The sequence below is a fragment of the Cinclus cinclus genome, chromosome 32 (assembly GCF_963662255.1).
Source record: "Cinclus cinclus chromosome 32, bCinCin1.1, whole genome shotgun sequence".
In the NCBI taxonomy this organism is placed as follows: Eukaryota; Metazoa; Chordata; class Aves; order Passeriformes; family Cinclidae; genus Cinclus; species Cinclus cinclus.
This window is the reverse complement of record NC_085077.1, coordinates 1,550,832-1,576,506: the sequence shown is the minus strand read 5'-3', so window position 1 is coordinate 1,576,506 and position 25,675 is coordinate 1,550,832. Positions and strand designations below refer to the sequence as shown.

The following is a 25,675-nucleotide window of genomic DNA, read 5'->3' as shown; positions in this document are numbered from 1 at the left end:
TTTCTTTCTTTTTTTTCCCTTAAAAAAAGTTGGTTTTTTTTTAACCCCAGAATTCCAAATGGGAGCGAAAGGAAAGAAACGGGGAAAGGAAGGTAAAAACGAAGGGGGAAAAAAAAATGGGAAAATAAGAAATGGCAATAAAGCGAGGGGGGAAATGGAAATAAATGGGAAAAAAGAAAATATTTTGGCAAGCGGCCGGAGGAGGGGGATGGGATGAAAGAGGGGCGGGATCGTGGCCGGTGGAAAATTTTGGGATGAGGATTTTTTTGGGATGAGGGCGCGGCCGGGGAGGTTTGGAATGAAAAACTCCTTTTTGTGGGAAGAATTCCTGAGGGAACTCGGGAGCCACGGGAATTTCCGACTGAACAAAAATCGGCTTTTTCAGCCTATTTTCCTCCCTTTCCAGTCCCTCCCAGTCCATCCCAGTCCAAATTCCCGATTTTTCCACGGACAAAGAAGGAAAATTTTCCAATTTCTGCTTCCAAAAAGACCCAAAATCTGCTTTTTTCAGCCCATTTCTCTTCCTCCCAGTCCCTCCCAGTTCATCCCAGTCCCTCCCAGTCCCTCCCAGTTCATCCCAGTCCAAATTCCCGATTTTTCCACGGACAAAGAAGGAAAATTTTCCCATTTCTGCTTCCAAAAAGACCCAAAATCTGCTTTTTTCAGCCCATTTTTCTTCCTCCCAGTCCCTCCCAGTTTATTCCAGTCCCTCCCAGTCCATCCCAGTCCCTCCCAGTCCATCCCAGTCCCTCCCAGTCCATCCCAGTCCAAATTCCCGATTTTTCCACGGACAAAGAAGGAAAATTTTCCCATTTCTGCTTCCAAAAAGACCCAAAATCTGCTTTTTTCAGCCCATTTTTCTTCCTCCCAGTCCCTCCCAGTTTATTCCAGTCCCTCCCAGTCCATCCCAGTCCCTCCCAGTTTATTCCAGTCCCTCCCAGTTTATTCCAGTCCATCCCAGTCTATCCCAGTTCATCCCAGTCGAAATTCCGAATTTTTCCACGGACAAAGAAGGAAAATTTTCCAATTTCTGCTTCCAAAAAGACCCAAAATCTGCTTTTTCCAGCCCATTTCTCTTCCTCCCAGTCCCTCCCAGTTTATTCCAGTCCCTCCCAGTCCATCCCAGTCCATCCCAGTTCATCCCAGTCCAAATTCCCGATTTTCCCATGGATAAAGAAGGAAAATTTTCCCATTTCTGCTTCCAAAAAGACCCAAAATCTGCTTTTTTCAGCCCATTTTTCTTCCTCCCAGTCCCTCCCAGTCCCTCCCAGTTTATTCCAGTCCCTCCCAGTCCATCCCAGTCCATCCCAGTTCATCCCAGTCCAAATTCCCGATTTTCCCATGGATAAAGAAGGAAAATTTTCCCATTTCTGCTTCCAAAAAGACCCAAAATCTGCTTTTTTCAGCCCATTTTTCTTCCTCCCAGTCCCTCCCAGTTCATCCCAGTCCCTCCCAGTCCATCCTCCCACCCAGATCCCCCAAATCCCACAATTCCGACCCAAATTCCAGCTCAACCAAAGCACCGTTTATTCCCAAAATAATAAAAACAATAAAAAATAACAACGACAAGAAAAACATCCCCAAATTTCCTAAATCCGGAATTTTTCCTCTCCCAGTTCCTGCTGGGATTCCAGAATTTTTTTTATTTCCGTGATTTTTTTTTATTTTTTAATTTTTTTTTTTTTCAAACCCCCCCTTGGAATTCCAAGGATTTCCTGGAAATTCTCAGTTCCGTCGAAAAGAGCTCTGATTCCCCCCTCCCCCCCAAAAAATTTAAAAATAAAAAATGAATTTAAAAAAAAAAAAAATATCCCAGAAAAATTCCCCAAAAATTTCGGTCAAAAATTTCAAAAATTCAGTCAAAAATCCCCAAAAAATCACCAAAAATTTCAGTCAAAAATCCCAAAAAATTCCCCAAAAACAACAAAAAAACCCAAAAATCCAGGCAAAAATCCCCAAAAAATCCCCAAAATTTCCAGTCAAAAATCCCCAAAAAATGCCCAAAATCCCATAAAAAATCCCCCAAAATTCAGTCCAAAATCCCTCAAATTTCAGTCAAAAATCCCCAAAAAAATCCCCAAATATTTGATTCAAAAATCCCAAAAAATTCCCCCAAAAATCCAAAAAAAATTCCCCAAAAATTCAGTCAAAAATCCCCCAAAAAAGTCCCCAAAAATTTCAGTCAAAAATCCCCAAAAATTCCCAAAAAATCCCCAAAAATTCCCAAAAAATCCCCAAAATTTCCAATCAAAAATCCCCAAAAATTCCCAAAAAATCCCCAAAAATTCCCAAAAAATCCCCAAAATTTCCAATCAAAAATCCCCAAAAATTTCAGTCAAAAATTCAAAAAAAATCCCCAAAAATTCCAGTCAAAAATCCCCAAAAATTCCCAAAAATTCCAAAAATTTCCAGTCCAAAACTCCAGGGGAAAAAAAAAAAAATCCAAAAAAATTCAAATATCCCAACTCAAAAATTCCAACATTTCCAGCAGAATTCCCAATTCTTGGAATTTTTTCCATGGAATTTTTTCTATTCCGAGGGCAGTTTTTCCATGGAAATTCCCATTTTTTTCCATGGAAATTCCCATTTTTTTTCCATGGAAATTCCCATTTTTTTTCCATGGAAATTCCCATTTTTTTCCATGGAAATTCCCATTTTTTTTCCATGGAAATTCTCCATTTTTACACAAAAATTCTCCATTTTTTCCCTGATAATTCTAATTTTTTTTTCACAGAAATTCTCATTTTCCCCCAAAAAATTCTCCAATTTTTTTTCCATGAAAATTCTCCATTTTCCCCCAAAAATTTCTCATTTTTCCCATGAAAATTCCCATATTTTTCCCCAAAAAATTCTCCATTTTTTCCCCCAAAAATTCTCATTTTCTCCCCTTAAAATTTTCAGTTTCCCCCCAAAAATTCCCCATTTTTCCATGAAAATTCTCCATTTTCCCCCACAAAAATTCCCATTTTCTCCCTCAAAAATTCCTCATTTCCCCACTAAAATTCTCCATTTTTCCACAAAAATTCCCCATTTTTTTCCATGAAAATTCTCATTTTTCCCCCAAAAAATTTCTCATTTTTCCCATGAAAATTCCCATTTTCTCCCCAAAAAATTCTCCATTTTTTCCCCCAAAAATTCTCATTTTCCCCCATAAATTTTTCATTTTCTCCCCAAAAATTCTCCATTTTTCCATGAAAATCCCCCATTTTTTTCCATTAAAATTCCCATTTCCTCCCCCAAATTCTCCATTTTTTCATGAAAATTCTCATTTTTTCCCCCCCAAAATTCCCCATTTTTTTCCCTGAAAATTCTCCATTTTCCCATAAAATTTCCCCATTTTTTTCCATGAAAATTCCCCATTTCCTCCCCCAAATTCTCCATTTTTCCATGAAAATTCCCCATTTCCTCCCCCAAATTCTCCATTTTTCCATGAAAATTCCCCATTTCCTCCCCCAAATTCTCCATTTTTCCATGAAAATTCCCCATTTCCTCCCCCCAAATTCTCCATTTTTCCATGAAAATTCCCCATTTCCTCCCCCAAATTCTCCATTTTTCCATGAAAATTCCCCATTTCCTCCCCCAAATTCTCCATTTTTCCATGAAAATTCCCCATTTCCTCCCCCCAAATTCTCCATTTTTCCATGAAAATTCCCCATTTCCTCCCCCAAATTCTCCATTTTTCCATGAAAATTCCCCATTTCCTCCCCCAAATTCTCCATTTTTCCATGAAAATTCCCCATTTCCTCCCCCAAATTCTCCATTTTTCCATGAAAATTCCCCATTTCCTCCCCCAAATTCTCCATTTTTCCATGAAAATTCCCGCTCCGTCCCGCGGCGTTTCCCGGCGCTGGGAATTTCTCAATTCCCGCCAATGGGAGCCGAGCCCCGGCGCAGGCGCAGCCCCAGCCCCGCCCCCCGCTCCAGGATCCAGCGCGGTTTCCCCGCCCGGGGTCGGACTCGAGCGGCCGGGAGGGACAAATCCGGGTCCTCCCGCAGGATGCGCTGCACAAAGGGAACCTCTCATCCCAAAAATGCCCGAATTCAGCCCAAAAATCCCCAAATTCAGCCCGAAAATGGAACCTCTCATCCCAAAAATGCCCGAATTCAGCCCCAAAATCCCCAAATTCAGCCCCAAAATGGAACCTCTCATCCCAAAAATGCCCGAATTCAGCCCGAAAATGGAACCTCTCATCCCAAAAATGCCCGAATTCAGCCCCAAAATCCCCAAATTCAGCCCCAAAATGGAACCTCTCATCCCAAAAATGCCCAAATTCAGCCCCAAAATCCCCAAATTCAGCCCGAAAATGGAACCTCTCATCCCAAAAATGCCCGAATTCAGCCCCAAAATCCCCAAATTCAGCCCGAAAATGGAACCTCTCATCCCAAAAATGCCCAAATTCAGCCCGAAAATGGAACCCCTCATCCCAAAAATGCCCAAATTCAGCCCCAAAATGGAACCTCTCATCCCAAAAATGCCCAAATTCAGCCCCAAAATCCCCAAATTCAGCCCCAAAATGGAACCTCTCATCCCAAAAATGCCCGAATTCAGCCCAAAAATCCCCAAATTCAGCCCGAAAATGGAACCTCTCATCCCAAAAATGCCCAAATTCAGCCCAAAAATCCCCAAATTCAGCCCAAAAATGCCCAAATTCAGCCCCAAAATGGAACCTCTCATCCCAAAAATGCCCAAATTCAGCCCCAAAATCCCCAAATTCAGCCCCAAAATGCAACCTCTCATCCCAAAAATGCCCGAATTCAGCCCCAAAATCCCCAAATTCAGCCCCAAAATGGAACCTCTCATCCCAAAAATGCCCAAATTCAGCCCCAAAATGGAACCTCTCATCCCAAAAATGCCCGAATTCAGCCCCAAAATCCCCAAATTCAGCCCCAAAATGGAACCTCTCATCCCAAAAATGCCCAAATTCAGCCCAAAAATGGAACCTCTCATCCCAAAAATGCCCAAATTCAGCCCCAAAATCCCCAAATTCAGCCCGAAAATGGAACCTCTCATCCCAAAAATGCCCAAATTCAGCCCGAAAATGGAACCTCTCATCCCAAAAATGCCCAAATTCAGCCCCAAAATGGAACCTCTCATCCCAAAAATGCCCAAATTCAGCCCCAAAATGGAACCTCTCATCCCAAAAATGCCCAAATTCAGCCCCAAAATCCCCAAATTCAGCCCCAAAATGGAACCTCTCATCCCAAAAATGCCCAAATTCAGCCCAAAAATGAAACCTCTCATCCCAAAAATGCCCAAATTCAGCCCAAAAATGCCCAAATTCAGCCCGAAAATGGAACCTCTCATCCCAAAAATGCCCAAATTCAGCCCAAAAATCCCCAAATTCAGCCCGAAAATGGAACCTCTCATCCCAAAAATGCCCAAATTCAGCCCCAAAATCCCCAAATTCAGCCCAAAAATGGAACCTTTCAACCCAAAAATCCCCAAATTCAGCCCGAAAATGGAACCTCTCATCCCAAAAATGCCCAAATTCAGCCCAAAAATCCCCAAATTCAGCCCGAAAATGGAACCTCTCATCCCAAAAATGCCCAAATTCAGCCCAAAAATCCCCAAATTCAGCCCGAAAATGGAACCTCTCATCCCAAAAATGCCCAAATTCAGCCCGAAAATCCCCAAATTCAGCCCAAAAATGGAACCTTTCAACCCAAAAATCCCCAAATTCAGCCCCAAAATGGAACCTCTCATCCCAAAAATGCCCGAATTCAGCCCCAAAATGCCCAAATTCAGCCCCAAAATGGAACCTCTCATCCCAAAAATGCCCAAATTCAGCCCAAAAATGCCCAAATTCAGCCCCAAAATGGAACCTCTCAGCCCAAAAATGCCCAAATTCAGCCCCAAAATCCCCAAATTCAGCCCCAAAATGGAACCTCTCATCCCAAAAATGCCCAAATTCAGCCCCAAAAATGGAACCTCTCATCCCAAAAATGCCCAAATTCACCCCGAAATCCCCAAATTCAGCCCCAAAATGGAACCTCTCATCCCAAAAATCCCCAAATTCAGCCCGAAAATGGAACCTCTCATCCCAAAAATGCCCAAATTCAGCCCCAAAATCCCCAAATTCAGCCCCAAAATGGAACCTTTCAGCCCAAAAATGCCAAAATTCAGCCCGAAAATGGAACCTCTCATCCCAAAAATGCCCAAATTCAGCCCCAAAATGGAACCTCTCATCCCAAAAATGCCCAAATTCAGCCCCAAAATCCCCAAATTCAGCCCGAAAATGGAACCTCTCATCCCAAAAATGCCCAAATTCAGCCCGAAAATGGAACCTCTCATCCCAAAAATGCCCAAATTCAGCCCCAAAATGGAACCTCTCATCCCAAAAATGCCCAAATTCAGCCCCAAAATGGAACCTCTCATCCCAAAAATGCCCGAATTCAGCCCCAAAATCCCCAAATTCAGCCCCAAAAGGGAACCTCTCATCCCAAAAATGCCCAAATTCAGCCCCAAAAGGGAACCTCTCATCCCAAAAATCCCCAAATTCAGCCCCAAAATGGAACCTCTCAGCCCAAAAATGCCCAAATTCAGCCCCAAAATCCCCAAATTCAGCCCGAAAATGGAACCTCTCATCCCAAAAATGCCCAAATTCAGCCCCAAAATGGAACCTCTCATCCCAAAAATGCCCAAATTCAGCCCCAAAATCCCCAAATTCAGCCCCAAAATGGAACCTCTCATCCCAAAAATGCCCAAATTCAGCCCCAAAATCCCCAAATTCAGCCCGAAAATGGAACCTCTCATCCCAAAAATGCCCAAATTCAGCCCCAAAATCCCCAAATTCAGCCCCAAAATGAAACCTCTCATCCCAAAAATGCCCAAATTCAGCCCAAAAATGAAACCTCTCATCCCAAAAATGCCCAAATTCAGCCCAAAAATGCCCAAATTCAGCCCGAAAATGGAACCTCTCAGCCCAAAAATGCCCAAATTCAGCCCCAAAATGGAACCTCTCATCCCAAAAATGCCCGAATTCAGCCCCAAAATCCCCAAATTCAGCCCCAAAATGGAACCTCTCATCCCAAAAATGCCCAAATTCAGCCCGAAAATGGAACCTCTCATCCCAAAAATGCCCAAATTCAGCCCCAAAATCCCCAAATTCAGCCCGAAAATGGAACCTCTCATCCCAAAAATGCCCAAATTCAGCCCGAAAATGGAACCTCTCATCCCAAAAATGCCCAAATTCAGCCCCAAAATGGAACCTCTCATCCCAAAAATGCCCAAATTCAGCCCCAAAATCCCCAAATTCAGCCCCAAAATGGAACCTCTCATCCCAAAAATGCCCAAATTCAGCCCAAAAATGAAACCTCTCATCCCAAAAATGCCCAAATTCAGCCCAAAAATGCCCAAATTCAGCCCGAAAATGGAACCTCTCATCCCAAAAATGCCCAAATTCAGCCCAAAAATCCCCAAATTCAGCCCGAAAATGGAACCTCTCATCCCAAAAATGCCCAAATTCAGCCCAAAAATGGAACCTTTCATCCCAAAAATGCCCAAATTCAGCCCGAAAATCCCCAAATTCAGCCCAAAAATGGAACCTTTCAACCCAAAAATCCCCAAATTCAGCCCGAAAATGGAACCTCTCATCCCAAAAATGCCCAAATTCAGCCCAAAAATCCCCAAATTCAGCCCGAAAATGGAACCTCTCATCCCAAAAATGCCCAAATTCAGCCCCAAAATCCCCAAATTCAGCCCCAAAATGGAACCTCTCATCCCAAAAATGCCCAAATTCAGCCCCAAAATGGAACCTCTCATCCCAAAAATGCCCAAATTCAGCCCGAAAATGCCCAAATTCAGCCCGAAAATGGAACCTCTCATCCCAAAAATAAAACATTTCATCCCAAAAATGCCCAAATTCAGCCCGAAAATGGAACCTCTCAGCCCAAAAATGCCCAAATTCAGCCCAAAAATGGAACCTCTCATCCCAAAAATGCCCAAATTCAGCCCCAAAATCCCCAAATTCAGCCCCAAAATGGAACCTCTCATCCCAAAAATGCCCAAATTCAGCCCCAAAATGGAACCTCTCATCCCAAAAATGCCCAAATTCAGCCCAAAAATGCCCAAATTCAGCCCAAAAATGGAACCTTTCATCCCAAAAATGCCCAAATTCAGCCCGAAAATGGAACCTCTCATCCCAAAAATGCCCAAATTCAGCCCCAAAATGGAACCTCTCATCCCAAAAATGCCCAAATTCAGCCCCAAAATGCCCAAATTCAGCCCGAAAATGGAACCTCTCATCCCAAAAATGCCCAAATTCAGCCCGAAAATCCCCAAATTTAGCCCGAAAATGGAAACTTTCAGCCCAAAAATGCCCAAATTCAGCCCAAAAATGCCCAAATTCAGCCCGAAAATGGAACCTCTCATCCCAAAAATGCCCGAATTCAGCCCCAAAATCCCCAAATTCAGCCCCAAAATGGAACCTCTCATCCCAAAAATGCCCAAATTCAGCCCCAAAATCCCCAAATTCAGCCCCAAAATGGAACCTTTCAGCCCAAAAATGCACAAATTCAGCCCAAAAATGGAACCTCTCATCCCAAAAATGCCCAAATTCAGCCCGAAAATCCCCAAATTCAGCCCGAAAATGGAACCTCTCATCCCAAAAATGCCCGAATTCAGCCCCAAAATCCCCAAATTCAGCCCCAAAATGGAACCTCTCATCCCAAAAATGCCCAAATTCAGCCCGAAAATGGAACCTCTCATCCCAAAAATGCCCAAATTCAGCCCCAAAATGGAACCTCTCATCCCAAAAATGCCCAAATTCAGCCCCAAAATGGAACCTCTCATCCCAAAAATGCCAAATTCAGCCCCAAAATGGAACCTCTCATCCCAAAAATGCCCAAATTCAGCCCGAAAATGGAACCTCTCATCCCAAAAATGCCCAAATTCAGCCCCAAAATCCCGAAATTCAGCCCCAAAATGGAACCTTTCAGCCCCAAAATGGAACCTCTCATCCCAAAAATGCCCAAATTCAGCCCCAAAATCCCCAAATTCAGCCCGAAAATGGAACCTCTCATCCCAAAAATGCCCAAATTCAGCCCAAAAATGGAACCTCTCATCCCAAAAATGCCCAAATTCAGCCCCAAAATCCCCAAATTCAGCCCCAAAATGGAACCTCTCATCCCAAAAATGCCCAAATTCAGCCCCAAAATCCCCAAATGCAGCCCCAAAATGGAACCTCTCATTCCAAAAATGCCCAAATTCAGCCCAAAAATCCCCAAATTCAGCCCGAAAATGGAACCTCTCATCCCAAAAATGCCCAAATTCAGCCCAAAAATGAAACCTTTCATCCCAAAAATGCCCAAATTCAGCCCGAAAATGGAACCTGTCATCCCAAAAATGCCCAAATTCAGCCCCAAAATCCCCAAATTCAGCCCGAAAATGGAACCTCTCATCCCAAAAATGCCCAAATTCAGCCCAAAAATGAAACCTTTCATCCCAAAAATGCCCAAATTCAGCCCGAAAATGGAACCTCTCATCCCAAAAATGCCCAAATTCAGCCCCAAAATCCCCAAATTCAGCCCGAAAATTGAACCTTTCAGCCCAAAAATGCCCAAATTCAGCCCGAAAATGGAACCTCTCATCCCAAAAATGCCCAAATTCAGCCCGAAAATCCCCAAATTCAGCCCGAAAATGGAACCTTTCAGCCCAAAAATGCCCAAATTCAGCCCCAAAATGGAACCTTTCATCCCAAAAATGCCCAAATTCATCCCAAAAATGCCCAAATTCAGCCCCAAAATGCCGAAATTCAGCCCCAAAATGCCGAAATTCAGCCCCAAAATGGAACCTCTCATCCCAAAAATGCCCAAATTCAGCCCAAAAATGCCCAAATTCAGCCCGAAAATGGAACCTCTCATCCCAAAAATGCCCAAATTCAGCCCCAAAATGGAACCTCTCATCCCAAAAATGCCCAAATTCAGCCCCAAAATGAAACCTCTCATCCCAAAAATCCCCAAATTCAGCCTGAAAATGGAACCTCTCATCCCAAAAATGCCCAAATTCAGCCCCAAAATCCCCAAATTCAGCCCCAAAATGGAACCTTTCAGCCCAAAAATGCCCAAATTCAGCCCGAAAATGGAACCTCTCATCCCAAAAATGCCCAAATTCAGCCCCAAAATCCCCAAATTCAGCCCGAAAATGGAACCTTTCAGCCCAAAAATGCCCAAATTCAGCCCCAAAATGGAACCTTTCAGCCCAAAAATGCCCAAATTCATCCCAAAAATGCCCAAATTCAGCCCCAAAATCCCCAAATTCAGCCCCAAAATGGAACCTCTCATCCCAAAAATGCCCAAATTCAGCCCAAAAATGCCCAAATTCAGCCCCAAAATGGAACCTCTCATCCCAAAAATGCCCAAATTCAGCCCCAAAATGGAACCTCTCATCCCAAAAATGCCCAAATTCAGCCCCAAAATCCCGAAATTCAGCCCCAAAATGGAACCTCTCAGCCCAAAAATGCCCAAATTCAGCCCCAAAATCCCCAAATTCAGCCCCAAAATGGAACCTCTCATCCCAAAAATGCCCAAATTCAGCCCGAAAATCCCCAAATTTAGCCCGAAAATGGAACCTTTCAGCCCAAAAATGCCCAAATTCAGCCCAAAAATCCCCAAATTCAGCCCGAAAATGGAACCTCTCATCCCAAAAATGCCCAAATTCAGCCCAAAAATCCCCAAATTCAGCCCGAAAATGGAACCTCTCATCCCAAAAATGCCCAAATTCAGCCCAAAAATCCCCAAATTCAGCCCGAAAATGGAACCTCTCATCCCAAAAATGCCCAAATTCAGCCCCAAAATGGAACCTCTCATCCCAAAAATGCCCAAATTCAGCCCAAAAATGCCCAAATTCAGCCCAAAAATGCCCAAATTCAGCCCGAAAATGGAACCTCTCATCCCAAAAATGCCCAAATTCATCCCCAAAATCCCCAAATTCAGCCCCAAAATGGAACCTCTCATCCCAAAAATGCCCAAATTCAGCCCCAAAATCCCCAAATTCAGCCCGAAAATGGAACCTCTCATCCCAAAAATGCCCAAATTCAGCCCAAAAATGCCCAAATTCAGCCCGAAAATGGAACCTTTCATCCCAAAATTGCCCAAATTCAGCCCGAAAATGGAACCTGTCATCCCAAAAATGCCCAAATTCAGCCCAAAAATCCCCAAATGCAGCCCGAAAATGGAACCTCTCATCCCAAAAATGCCCAAATTCAGCCCAAAAATGGAACCTCTCATCCCAAAAATGCCCAAATTCAGCCCAAAAATGCCCAAATTCAGCCCGAAAATGGAACCTTTCAGCCCCAAAATGCCCAAATTCAGCCCGAAAATGGAACCTCTCATCCCAAAAATGCCCAAATTCAGCCCAAAAATCCCCAAATTCAGCTCAAAATCCACAAAACCCCCCGGATTTTATCCCAGAACTCCCAAAAACCCCAAACCCCCCCGGATTTACCCCAAACCCCCCGGATTTACCCCAAACCCCCCCGGATTTACCCCAAACCCCCCCGGATTTGCCCCAAACCCCCCGGATTTGCCCCAAACCCCCCCGGATTTGCCCCCAAACCCCCCGGATTTGCCCCAAACCCCCCGGATTTGCCCCAAACCCCCCGGATTTGCCCCAAACCTGCACCACGGGCGCTTTTTCCGAGCCGGCCGCGGCGAACAGGACGGAACGAGAGGAGTTGAGCAGGGGCAGAGTCATGGTGACCCTGAGGGGAGGGGGCTTGGGGGAGTCCCTGAGGAACCCGATCAGCGATTCCTGCTCCTGGGGGGGTTAATTAATTAATTATTAATTTATTAATTAATAAAATGGTCGTTAATTAGTGATAACGGGGGAAATAACGGGGGAAAGGAGGGAGGAGCTGGGGAGGGGCTTGGGGGAGTCCCTGAGGAACCCGATCAGCGATTCCTGCTCCTGGGGGGGTTAATTAATTAATTATTAATTTATTAATTAATGGTCATTAATTAGTGATAACGGGGGGAATAATGGGGGAAAGGAGGGAGGAGCTGGGGAGGGGCTTGGGGGAGTCCCTGAGGAACCCGATCAGCGATTCCTGCTCCTGGGGGGGTTTAATTAATTAATTATTAATTTATTAATTAATGGTCATTAATTAGTGATAACGGGGGGAATAATGGGGGAAAGGAGGGAGGAGCTGGGGAGGGGCTTGGGGGAGTCCCTGAGGAACCCGATCAGCGATTCCTGCTCCTGGGGGGGTTTAATTAATTAATTATTAATTTATTAATTAATAAAATGGTCGTCAACGGTCGTTAATTGGGGGTAATGGGGGAAAGAATGGGGGAAATAATGGGAAAAAAAAAATCACAGGAAGAAATTCTCGACAATTCCCAAAGCGACGCCCAAAACGCACCCGAAAATTCCCCAAAATTTTCGGGGTTTCCGGAAAATTCCATGGGAAAAAAAAAAAAAAAATCTCCCCGAAAATTCCCCACCCAAAAATTTTCGTAGAATTCACAAAAAATTTCCAAACAGAACGCCCCCAAAAAATCCCCCCCCCCAAAAAATTCCCCGAATTCCAAACCGTTTAATAAAAATATGGAAAAATTCCCCAAAAGTTCTGAAACAATTCCCAAAACATTCCCCAAAATTCCCAAAAAATCCAGCAAAAAAATCCCAAAAAAACCCGCAAAAATCACTCAGAAAGTCACCAAAAACATCCCAAAAAACCCCCCAAAAATCCCACAGAAGTTCCCAAAATAATCCCCCAAAATTTCCCAAAGAAATCACCCAAAAAATGCCAGAAAAATCCCCCCAAAATTCCCAAAAATATCCCTAAAAAAATCCCAAAATGTCCAAAAAAAATCCCCAAAAAAATCCCCAAAAATCACCCAAAAATCCCAAAACGTCCCAAAAAATCCCCCCAAAATTCCCAAAAAATCCAAAAAAAATCCCCTAAAATTTCCCAAAAATTCCAAAAAAATCCTCAAAAAATCCCCCAAAAATTCCCAAAAAATCCCCCAAAAATCCCTAAAAAATCCCCCCAAATTCCCCAAAAAATCCCCAAAAAAATCTCAAAAAATCCCCCAAAAAATCCCCCAATATTCCCGCCAAAAATCCCACAAAATTAAAAAAAAAAAATCCCCCAAAAACTCCCCCAAAATTCCCAAAAAATCCCCAAAAATCTCCAAAAAAATCCCCCAAAATTCCCGCCAAAAATTCCCCAATAATCCCAAAAAAATCCCCAAAAAAATCCCCAAAAAATCCCAAGAAATCCCAAAAAAATCACAAAAAATCCCCCAAAATCCCCAAAAATATCCCTAAAATTCCCTAAAAAATCCCTAAAAAATACCCCAAAATTCCCAAAAAATCCCCCCAAAAATCCCCCAATATTCCCACCAAAAATCCCCCAAAATTCCCAAAAATCCCCCCAAAAATCCCCCAATATTCCCACCAAAAATCCCCCAAAATTCCAAAAAACTTCCCCAAAAATTCCCCAAAAAATCCCAAAAAACCCCCAGAAAATCCCAAAAAAATCCCCAAAAATCTCCAAAAAAATCCCCCAAAATTCCCGCCAAAAATCCCCCAATATTCCCAAAAAAATCCCAAAAAATCCCAAAAAATCCTCCAAAATCCCCAAAAATATCCCTAAAATTCCCTAAAAAAAATCCCTAATACCCTAAAATTCCCAAAAAATCTCCCAAAAAAATCCCCCAAAATTCCCAAAAAATCCCCCAAAATCCCCAAAAATATCCCTAAAATTCCCTAAAAAATCCCTAAAAAATCCCCCAAAATTCCCAAAAAATCCCCCAAAATCCCCAAAAATATCCCTAAAATTCCCTAAAAATTCCCTAAAAAATCCCTAAAAAATCCCTAAAAAATCCCTAAAAAATCCCAAAAATTCCCAAAAAAATCCCCCCAAATTCCCAAAGGATGTCCCGAAATGGCCGGAATTCCCGGAAGGGGGAGTGCCCTTACCTGGAGCAGGGCGTGGCCCGGGAACAGGGAGCAGGTGTGGCCGTCCGGGCCCACTCCCAGCACCAGCAAATCAAACTGGGGCACCTCCTGGTCTGGGAACGCCTGCAAAACCAGTACGGACCAGTACGGACCAGTACGGACCAGTACGGACCAGTGTGGACCAGTACGGACCAGTACGGACCAGTATGGACCAGTACAGACCAGTATGGGGCAGTACAGACCATTATGGACCCATATGGACCAGTACGGACCAGTACGGACCAGTACGGACCAGTACGGACCAGTACAGACCAGTATGGGGCAGTACAGACCATTATGGACCCATATGGACCAGTACGGACCAGTACGGACCAGTACGGACCAGTACAGACCAGTGTGGACCAGTACGGACCAGTACGGACCAGTACGGACCAGTATGGGGCAGTACAGACCATTATGGACCCATATGGACCAGTACGGACCAGTACGGACCAGTACGGGACAGTATGGACCAGTACGGACCAGTACGGACCAGTATGAGACAATACGGGACAGTACGGACCAGTACAGGACAGTACGGACCAGTACGGACCAGTACGGGACAGTATGGACCATTACGGACCAGTACGGACCAGTACGGGACAGTATGGACCATTACGGACCAGTACGGACCAGTATGGGGCAGTATGGACCAGCACGGACCAGTATGAGACAATACGGGACATTACGGACCAGTACGGACCAGTACGGACCAGTACGGACCAGTACGGACCAGTACGGACCGGTATGAGACAATACGGGACAGTACGGACCAGTACGGACCAGTATGGACCAGTATGGGACAGTACGGACCATTACGGACCAGTACGGGACAGTACGGACCATTACGGACCAGTACGGACCAGTATGGACCGGTATGAGACCAGTACGGACCAGTATGGGACAGTACGGACCAGTATGAGACCAGTACAGCCCAGTATGGGACAGTACGGACCAGTACAGACCAGTATGGGGCAGTACGGGACAGTATGGACCAGTACGGACCAGTACGGACCAGTATGAGACAATACGGGACAGTACGGACCAGTACGGGACAGTACGGACCAGTACAGAGCAGTAGGGGACAGTACGGACCCATATGGACCAGTACGGACCAGTATGGGACAGTACGGACCAGTACGGACCAGTATGAGACCAGTACGGACCAGTATGGGGCAGTACGGACCAGTATGGACCAGTATGAGACCAGTACGGACCAGTACGGGACAGTACGGACCAGTACGGACCAGTACAGCCCAGTATGGGACAGTGCAGCCCAGTACAGACCAGTACGGACCAGTACGGGGCAGTACGGACCACTATGGGACAGTATGGACCAGTATACAGACCAGTATGGGACAGTGTGGACCAGTATGGACCAGTACAGCCCAGTATGGACCAGTACAGCCCAGTATGTACCAGTACAGCCCAGTATGGGACAGTACAGCCCAGTATGGGATGGTACGGACCACTGTGGACCAGTATGGACCAGTAGGGACTGATTGAGATCAGACTGAACCAGTATAAACCAGTGACTGACCCCAGTTCCCCCCAGCACCTCCCAGTTCTCCCCTCATTATTCCCAGTCCACCCCAGTTCCTCTCAGTGCATCCCAGTCCTTCCCAGTTCATCGTTCATCCCAGTGGATCCCAATTCATCCCAGTCCCTCCCAGTGCATCCCAGTCCTTCCCAGTCCATCGTTCATCCCAGTGGATCCCAATTCATCCCAGTCCCTCCCAGTGCATCCCAGTCCTTCCCAGTTCATCGTTCATCCCAGTGGATCCCAATTCATCCCAGTCCCTCCCAGTGCATCCCAGTCCTTCCCAGTTCATCGTTCATCCCAGTGGATCCCAATTCATCCCAGTCCCTCCCAGTGCATCCCAGTCCCCTCCTGGGTCTTCCCAGTCCATCCCATCCATCCCAATCCCCCCCATAATCCATCCCAGTTTCCTCCCAGTCCATCCCAGTTCCCCCAGTACCCTCCGCAGCTGCTCCTCGTAGTCCTTGGCAGCCTCGGCCGGGCCCAGCCCAGTGGAGACGAAAAGAAACTGGGGACCAGGAGGGGGCAACTGGGAGAACACCTGGGACTGGGAACGGGACACACCGCGTTACTGGGAGCACTGGGAGAGAAACTGGGGACCAGGAGGGGGCAACTGGGAGACCACCTGGGACTGGGAACGGGACACACCGCGTTACTGGGAGCACTGGGAATGGCACAGACTGGGTTACTGGGAGCACTGGGAATGGGACAGACTGGGTTACTGGGAGCACTGGGAATGGCACAGACTGGGTTACTGGGAGCACTGGGAATGGGACAGACTGGGTTACTGGGAGCACTGGGAATGGGACACACCGCGTTACTGGGAGCACTGGGAATGGGCCAGACTGGGTTACTGGGAGCACTGGGAATGGGACACACCGCGTTACTGGGAGCACTGGGAATGGCACAGACTGGGTTACTGGGAGCACTGGGAATGGCACAGATAGCGTTACTGGGGGCACTGGGAATGGCACAGACTGGGTTACTGGGAGCACTGGGAATGGCACAGACTGGGTTACTGGGAGCACTGGGAATGGGACACACCGCGTTACTGGGAGCACTGGGAGAGAAACTGGGGACCAGGAGGGGGCAACTGGGAGAACACCTGGGACTGGGAACGGGACACACCGCGTTACTGGGAGCACTGGGAGAGAAACTGGGGACCAGGAGGGGGCAACTGGGAGAACACCTGGGACTGGGAACGGGACACACCGCGTTACTGGGAGCACTGGGAATGGCACAGACTGGGTTACTGGGAGCACTGGGAATGGGACAGACTGGGTTACTGGGAGCACTGGGAATGGGACAGACTGGGTTACTGGGAGCACTGGGAATGGCACAGACTGGGTTACTGGGAGCACTGGGAATGGGACAGACTGGGTTACTGGGAGCACTGGGAATGGGACACACCGCGTTACTGGGAGCACTGGGAATGGGCCAGACTGGGTTACTGGGAGCACTGGGAATGGGACACACCGCGTTACTGGGAGCACTGGGAATGGGACACACCGCGTTACTGGGAGCACTGGGAATGGCACAGACTGGGTTACTGGGAGCACTGGGAATGGGACACACCGCGTTACTGGGAGCACTGGGAATGGCACAGACTGGGTTACTGGGAGCACTGGGAATGGGACACACCGCGTTACTGGGAGCACTGGGAATGGGCCAGACTGGGTTACTGGGAGCACTGGGAATGGCACAGATAGCGTTACTGGGGGCACTGGGACAGTTACTGGGCCTGGAAGGGAAATCCAGGACAGGACCTGAACTGGGAATGGGGAACAGCCTAACTGGGAGGGACTGGGGAGAACTGGGAGCACTGGGAATGGAAAACGGGAACTGGGAGGGCCACGGTCACGGACTGCGGTGAACCGGGAGCACTGGGAACGGGAACCGGGTGAGACTGGGAAGAGCTGAGGGCAACTGGGAGAGAAAACGGCGGAACTGAAGGAGGAGCCGAGGCACATACTGGGAGGAACTGGGACATACTGGGACGAACTGGCGCAGGCCCAGGGAACCCTCCGGGTGTCCCGCCCTCCCCCCCCCTCACCCGGTAGGCGCCGCCGGTGCTCTCGGGGTGCTCGAGCGGCACCAGGCGCTCATCACAGAACGCCACGAGCCAGCGCGAAGGGTCGGCCCCGGGCGCCTCCCTGAGGGCGGGCGGCAGCTCCCGCGCCAGCAGCGCCACCAGCGAGCCCCCGGAGAGCCCCAGAGTGAAGCGGCCACTGCTCGCCACCGCCTCGGTCGCCGCTTCCACCACCAACCGCGCCAGGGCCGCGCCGAGCTCGCGTTGGGAGGGGAAAACCGAAACGTCCGCCATGATGGCGCCTCCGGGGGGATGAGGGAAGAAGGAGGAGGAAGTGACGTCGGCAACGCGACGCGTTGCTAAGCGAGCATGGGGTGGGCGGGTTTCCCACCGGAAGTGGCGTCAGAGCGCGACGCGTTGCTTAGCAACGCGCGGCCTAGCAAAGCCTCGGCCTTGCGTAGCGGCGCCGCCCGGAGGAGCGCGGCTGCTTCGCTGCCCTTCTCCACCGCCCCCACGCTAAACCCTCCCTCGCTGATCCCCGCAGCACAGCACGCGGCACAGTCGCTGGTTTTTAATGGCCTCGCGGTCAGGCACAACCAAAGGGAGCGGACTGGGTTAAAAAAGGCCCGAATAGCTTAAATTCCTGTTAACCTATTCGCTCCGGCGCTGGGGCTCCGTCAATTAAAAATGTCCGTGCTGGCCCCAGCGAGGCGGGAGGTTCCAAAGCAGGCCCTAGGCGGGTTAATTAGGCACGAGTTAGTCGTTAATTAGCGCTGTCAGAGTTAATTAGCGGCTGCGAGGGCGGTGGAGGAGCCGCATCCACCGTTCTCTTGTCAGTCACGGTTTTCCCTGGAATTCCGTCCGCTGTTTTCACTCGGAAAAAAAGTCTTACAGTCGAATCCCGCTTTTTTTTTTTTTTTTTTCCTCAAAATCCCACTGTTTTCCTGGGAATTCTGCTGTTTCCCAGGATATCCCGCTCTTTTCCCCAAGAATTCTACTCTTTTGTAGGAATTTCTTCCGTTTTCCAGGAAATCCAGCAGGATTTTTTTGGGTTTTTCAGGATCCCAGGGTCCCTTTTTTTAGGATCGCAGCAGGATTTTTGGGATCCCAGGGAGATTTTCCAGCAGGATTTTCAGGATTTTTGGGATCCCAGGGAGGTTTTCCAGCGGGATTTTCGGGATCCCAGGGAGGTTTTCCAGCAGGATTTTCGGGAACCCAAGGAAGTTTTCCACCGGGATTTTTGGGATCCCAGGGAAGTTTTCCACCGGGATTTTCAGGATCCCAGGGAAGTTTTTGAGCAGGATTTTTGGGATCCCAGGAAAGGCGTTTTTCCGGGATCAGAACCTGGTTTTCCCAGCGCAGATCCTGCCGTACATCTCCCCGTCCAGGGGGACGTAGCGGCCGCGCTGGGGGTCGAGCACGAAGAGACGATCGGGGACCACCCGGGGGTCCCAGCCCTCCCCCCGCAGCCGCGTCTTCTGCAGCTTGAAAGTGCCTGGAATTGGGGAAATCCCGGGAATTCGGGGTGTGGGGATGGGGAAATTCACAGCGGGAGCGCGGGATGTGGGATGGGGACTTTAGGCTCCACCCCTTTATGCCCCACCCTTTTAGACCCCACCCCTTTAGGTCCCACGCTTTTAGGCACCACCCCTTTAATCCCAATTAAGCCCCGCCCCGATAGACCCCTCCCCTTTAAGCCACACCCACCCCATTAAGCCCCGCCCACCCCTATAGACCCCACCCCTTTAAATCCCCATTCAACCCCACCCCCTTAGACCCCACCCATTTAATCCCCACCCATCCCTTTAGACCCCACCCACCCCTTTAAGCCCCACCCATCTATTTAGGCCACTCCCAGTCCTTTTAACCCCACCCCTTCAAACCCCACCCCTTTAGACCCCACCCCTCTAATCCCCATTCTGCCCCACCCATTTAAACCCTGCCCCATTAAGCCCCACCCACCCCATTAAGCCCCACCCTTTAGACACCACCCATTTAAGCCCCACCCACTTCTTTAGGCCCCTCCCAGTCCTTTTAACCCCACCCCTTCAGACCCCACCCTTCTTATCCCCATTCTGCCCACCCATTTAAACCCCACCCCTTTAGGCCTCACCCACCCCATTAAGCCCCACCCCTTTAGACCTCACCCATTTAAGCCCCACCCACCCTTCAGACCCTGCCCAGTTTTTAAACCCCACCCCTTTAAACTCCACCCCTTCAGACCCCACCCCATTAGGCCTCACCCTTCTTACCCCCATTCTACCCCACCCATTTAAACCCCACCCCATTAAGCCCCACCCACCCCATTAAACCCCACCCCTTTAGACCCCACCCATCTCTTTAGGCCCCTCCCAGTCCTTTAAACCACCCCTTTAGCCCCCACCCCTCCAATCCCCATTCTGCCCCCCCCATCCAGCCCCACCCATTTCAACCCCACCAGCCCCACCCCTGCAGGCCCCGCCCCCGTTACCGGTGGTGTCGAGGCGGGGCAGCAGGCGGAGGAACACGGGCCGGGCGTAGGGCGGCAGCACCGGCACCAGAGCCTGGAACAGCGCCGAGACGTCCAGCCGGGAATGGGGGTCAGCGATGGCGGCCATGCCGGCCCGGCCCTCCGTCCCTGCAGCGCGCACACGGCGGCGTTGGGGGCAAAAAACGGGGGGTTTGGGGGAAAAACGGGGGTTGGGGGGGGAAACGGGGATTGGGGGGGAAAAATGGGGGTTGGGGGGGGAAAAAACGGGGATTTGGGGGGAAAAAATGGGGGTTGGGGGGGAAAAAACGGGGGTTTGGGGGGGGAAAAACGGGGGTTGGGGGGGAAAAAACGGGGATTTGGGGGGGGAAACGGGGATTGGGGGGGGAAAAAACGGGGGTTTGGGGGGAAAAACGGGGGTTGGGGGGGGAAACGGAGATTGGGGGGGGGAAACGGGATTGGGGGGGGAAAAAAACGGGGTTTGGGGGGGAAAAAATGGGGGTTTGGGGGGAAAAAAACGGGGGTTGGGGGGGGAAACGGGGATTGGGGGGGAAAAAACGGGGGTTGGGGGGGGAAAAACGGGGGTTGGGGGGGAAAAATGGGGGTTGGGGGGGAAAAAACGGGGGTTGGGGGGGAAAACGGGGGTTGGGGGGGAAAAACGGGGGATTTGGGGGGGAAAAAACGGGGGTTGGGGGGGAAAAACGGGGATTTGGGGGGGGAAACGGGGATTGGGGGGGAAAAACGGGGGTTGGGGGGGAAAAAACGGGGGTTGGGGGGGGAAACGGGATTGGGGGGGAAAAAACGGGGTTTGGGGGGGAAAAATGGGGGTTTGGGGGAAATAAGGGAATTTTGGGGTTAAAAATGGGAGTTTTGGGGGGAAAATTGGGGATTTTGGGTTCAAAATATGGGATTTTGGGGTTAAAAATAAGAGGAAGTTTGGGGGAAAAATGGGGAATTTTGGGGTTAAAAAAGGGAGTTTTGGGGTTAAAATTGGGATTTTTGGGATTCAAAAAATGGGGATTTTCGGGGGAAAATAAGGGGAATTTTGGGATTAAATAAAAGGAAATTTAGGGAAAAAATGGGGAATTTGGGGTTAAAAAATGGGGATTTTGGGGAAAAAAATAAGGGGAATTTTGGGTTAAAAATGGGAATTTTGGTGTTAAAATTGTGGATTTTGAGGTTCAAAAAATGGTGATTTTGAGGTTAAAAATAAGGGGAATTTTGGGGTTAAAAATGGGAGTTTTGGTGTTAAAATTGTGGATTTTGGGTACAAAAATGCTGATTTTGGGGTTAAAAATAAGGGAAATTTTGGGGTTAAAAATGGGAGTTTTGGGGGAAAAATTGGGGATTTTGGGGTTCAAAAAATGGCGATTTTGGGGTTAATAATAAGGAGAATTTTGGGGTTAAAAATTGGGAGTTTTGGGGTAAAAAATTGAGGATTTTGGGGTTCAAAAAATGCCGATTTTGGGGTTAAAAATAAGGGGAATTTGGGAAAAGAATAAGGGGAATTTTGGGCTTAAAAAATTAGGATTTGGGGATTAAAAAATATTAAATTTTGGGTTAAAAAAATGGGGAATTTGGAGTAAAAAACAAGGGGAATTTTTTTAGGAATATTTTTTTTTTCCTCCCCCTCAAAAAAATTTTTTTTTTTTTTTTTTATTTTGCCCTTCCCGGTGCCGTTATCCTGAACCCGTTTCTTTTTTTTTAATTTTAATTTTAATTTTTTTTTTTTTTTTGGGTGTTGGGGTGGGGTTGGATTCACCTGGATCTGAACCCCGTAGACGACGACGTCGCGTCGCCCAGGACCCGGCTCAGGGCTCCCTCCACCTCCGAGCTGGAAACGTTCTCCCCGCGCCAGCGGAAAGTGTCCCCACCCCGGTCACAGAAATACAGGTACCCCAAATCGTCCATCACCAGGATGTCACCTAAAAATGGGAGAAATCCCTAAAAAAAAAAAAGCCTGAAAAATCCCGGAAAAAAATCTGGAAAAAAATCACAGAACAATCCCGGAAAAAATCCCCCCCCAAAATCCCTGAAATGCAGGTACCCCAAATCGTCCATCACCAGGATGTCCCCTAAAAATGGGAAAATCACCCCAAAAAATCCTGGAAAAGTCACGGAAAAATTCCGGAAAAATCCACAAAAAATCCTGGAAAAATCACGGAAAAATTCCGGAAAAATTCCAGAAAAAAATCCCGGAAAAAATCCCCCCCAAAATCCCCTGAAATGCAGGTACCCCAAATCGTCCATCACCAGGATGTCCCCTAAAAATGGGAAAATCACCCCAAAAAAATCCTGGAAAAATCACGGAAAAATTCAGGAAAAAAACCCACAAAAAATCCTGGAAAAATCCCGGAAAAATTCCGGAAAATCCTACAAAATATCACTGAAAAATTCTGCAAAAATCCCATAAAAAATCCCCCCAAAATTCCTGAAATGCAGGTACCCCAAATCCTCCATCACCAGGATGTCACCTAAAAATGGGAGAAATCCTAAAAAAAAAATCCTGGAAAAATCATGGAAAAATTCAGGAAAAAAACCCACAAAAAATCCTGGAAAAATCCCACAAAAAATCCCTGAAAAAAAAAAAATCCTGTTAAAATTGCCCCAAAAACCTGGGGAAAATCCCGTAAAATTCCCTCCAAAAATCCCGGAAAAATTCCCAAAAAAATCCCACCTGGAAATAGGGAAAAAATTTCCCCCCAAAAAATCCCAGGATTATCCCAATAAAAATTCTCCAAATCCTGGAAAAATCCTGGAAAAATTCCCATAAAAAAATCCTAAAAAAAATCCACCTGGAAATGGGGAAAAAATCCCGGAAATGCAGGTACCCCAAATCATTCATGACCAGAATGTCCCCAAAAAATGGGAAAATTATGGGGGAAATCATGGAAAAAAATCCCGGAAAAATTCCCTGAAAACTTCCCCAAAAATCCACGAAAAGTCCCGTTAAAATTAAAAAAAAAAAAATCCTGGGAAAACCCTGATAAATTCCCAAAGAATCCTAAAAAAAAAAAAAAGCCATTAAAAATGCCATTAAAAAAAATCCTACCTGGAAATAGAGAAAAAAAAAAATCCCCCCCCCCCCCCCCCCCCCCCCCAAAATCCCAGAAAAATCCTGTTAAAATTCCCCAAAAAAATCCTGGAAAAATCCGGGAATAATCGCAGAAAAATCCCAGAAAAAAAAAAGTGAGGAAAAAAAAAAAAAACCCAAAATCTCATCTCGAATTTGGGACAACGCTCCAAAACCAATCCTGGAATTTTTTACCATCGCTCCAGGAAAACCCCATGGATTAATTCCCAAATCTGTGGGGGAAAATTTTGGGATTTGGGGTCTGGAAATCCAGGAATTCCAATGGAAAAATGGAAAAAAAACCCCAAAATCTCATCTAGAACGGAGAGAAAATCCCAAAACCCCAACGTGGGATTTTCGGGCCGACGCTCCGAGACTTCTTCCTGCGGTTGAGTCCCAAATCCTTTGGGTGGAAAATTTTGGGATTTGGGGTCTGGAAATCCAGGAATCCAATGGAAAATTGGGGAAAAAAACCCCAAAATCTCATCTAGAACGGAGAGAAGACCCCAAAACCCCAACGTGGGATTTTCGGGCCGACGCTCCGAGACTTCTTCCTGCGGTTGAGTCCCAAATCCTTTGGGTGGAAAATTTTGGGATTTGGGGTCTGGAAATCCAGGAATTCCAATGGAAAACTGGGGAAAAAACCCCCAAAATCTCATCTAGAATGGGAAGAAGACCCCAAAACCCCAACGTGGGATTTTCGGGCCGACGCTCCCAGACTTTTTCCTGCGGTTGATTCCCAAATCCTTTGGGTGGAAAATTTTGGGATTTGGGTCTGGAAATCCAGGAATTCCAATGGAAAATTGGAAAAAAAACCCAAAATCTCATCTAGAACGGAGATAAAATCCAAGACCCCAACGTGGGATTTTCGGGCCGACGCTCCCAGACTTTTTCCTGCGGTTGATTCCCAAATCCCCCGGGGGGGGTCCCGGGGTGGAAAGCGCCGGGATTTGGGGCGCGGATTCCCACGGGAATCACCTGACAGGTAGGCCTGGTCGCCCTTGGCCAGGACGTCGCGGGCGATCTTGCCGCGCGTGGCGCCGGCGCCGACGTAGCCGTCGAAGCGGCGCAGGGATCCCGCTGGTCGATGCGGCCGACCAGCAAGCCCGGCTCGCCTGGAAAACCGGGAAAAAGCCGTGGGGAAATGGGAACGGGGATATGGGATCCATGGGGAGATGGGAACGGGGACATGGGGAGATGGGAATGGGGACATGGGATCCATGGGAATGGGATCCATGGGGAGATGGGAATGGGATCCATGGGATCCATGGGAATGGGATCCATGGGGAGATGGGAACGGGGACATGGGAGATGGGAATGGGGGACATGGGATCCATGGGAATGGGATCCATGGGGAGATGGGAATGGGATCCATGGGATCCATGGGAATGGGATCCATGGGATCCATGGGAATGGGATCCATGGGGAGATGGGAATGGAATCCATGGGGAGATGGGAATGGGATCCATGGGATCCATGGGAATGGGATCCATGGGGAGATGGGAATGGGATCCATGGGGAGATGGGAATGGGATCCATGGGATCCATGGAATGGGATCCATGGGAATGGGATCCATGGGGAGATGGGAATGGAATCCATGGGGAGATGGGAATGGGATCCATGGGATCCATGGAATGGGATCCATGGGGAGATGGGAATGGATCCATGGGGAGATGGAATGGGATCCATGGGATCCCTGGGAATGGGATCCATGGGGAGATGGGAATAGGGACATGGGGAGATGGGAATGGGGACATGGGATCCATGGGAATGGGATCCATGGGAATGGGATCCATGGGGAGATGGGAATGGAATCCATGGGATCCATGGGAATGGGATCCATGGGGAGATGGAATGGGATCCATGGATCCATGGGAATGGGATCCATGGGATCCATGGGATCCATGGGAATGGGATCCATGGGGAGATGGGAATGGGATCCATGGGGAGATGGGAATGGGATCCATGGATCCATGGAATGGGATCCATGGGAGATGGGAATGGGATCCATGGGATCCATGGGGAGATGGGAATGGGATCCATGGGATCCATGGGGAGATGGGAATGGGATCCATGGGATCCATGGGAATGGGATCCATGGGGAGATGGGAATAGGGACATGGGGAGATGGGAATGGGGACATGGGATCCATGGGAATGGGATCCATGGGGAGATGGGAACGGGGACATGGGGAGATGGAATGGGATCCATGGGGAGATGGGAATGGGATCCATGGGATCCATGGGATCCATGGGAATGGGATCCATGGGAATGGGATCCATGGGGAGATGGGAATAGGGACATGGGGAGATGGGAATGGGGACATGGGATCCATGGGAATGAGATCCATGGGGAGATGGGAACGGGGACATGGGAGATGGGAATGGGATCCATGGATCCCTGGAATGGGATCCATGGGATCCATGGGAACGGGGTCGGGGTCATGGGATCCATGGGGAGATGGGAATGGGATCCATGGGATCCCTGGGAATGGGATCCATGGGGAGATGGGAACGGGAATGGGATCCATGGGAGATGGGAATGAGAATGGGGTCATGGGATCCCAAAATATTTGGGATCAACTGAGAACGACCCAAATTTTTTGGGATCTACTCCAGGTAGT

At 48.0% G+C, this 25,675-nt stretch overlaps 2 protein-coding genes across 2 annotated transcripts; both read right to left on the bottom strand.

Moving 5' to 3' along the window:
- Window positions 1-3,648: 3,648 nt before the first annotated feature.
- On the bottom strand, window positions 3,649-17,805 carry PGLS (6-phosphogluconolactonase). The gene is made up of 5 exons (XM_062511882.1): window positions 17,536-17,805; window positions 15,922-16,029; window positions 13,925-14,026; window positions 11,615-11,755; window positions 3,649-4,002 (listed from the first exon to the last, which is right to left on the bottom strand). The coding sequence occupies exons 1-5, from the start codon at window positions 17,803-17,805 to the stop codon at window positions 3,859-3,861; spliced, it is 765 nt and encodes a 254-aa protein (XP_062367866.1). The 3' UTR covers window positions 3,649-3,858.
- A 280-nt stretch (window positions 17,806-18,085) lies between these two features.
- On the bottom strand, window positions 18,086-24,242 carry LOC134055413 (long-chain fatty acid transport protein 1-like). The gene is given in 6 exon segments (XM_062511750.1): window positions 18,086-19,006; window positions 19,982-20,131; window positions 21,743-21,772; window positions 21,775-21,903; window positions 24,030-24,122; window positions 24,125-24,242. Coding segments are annotated over 6 exon segments (678 nt in total). The 3' UTR covers window positions 18,086-18,848.
- Window positions 24,243-25,675: the final 1,433 nt, after the last annotated feature.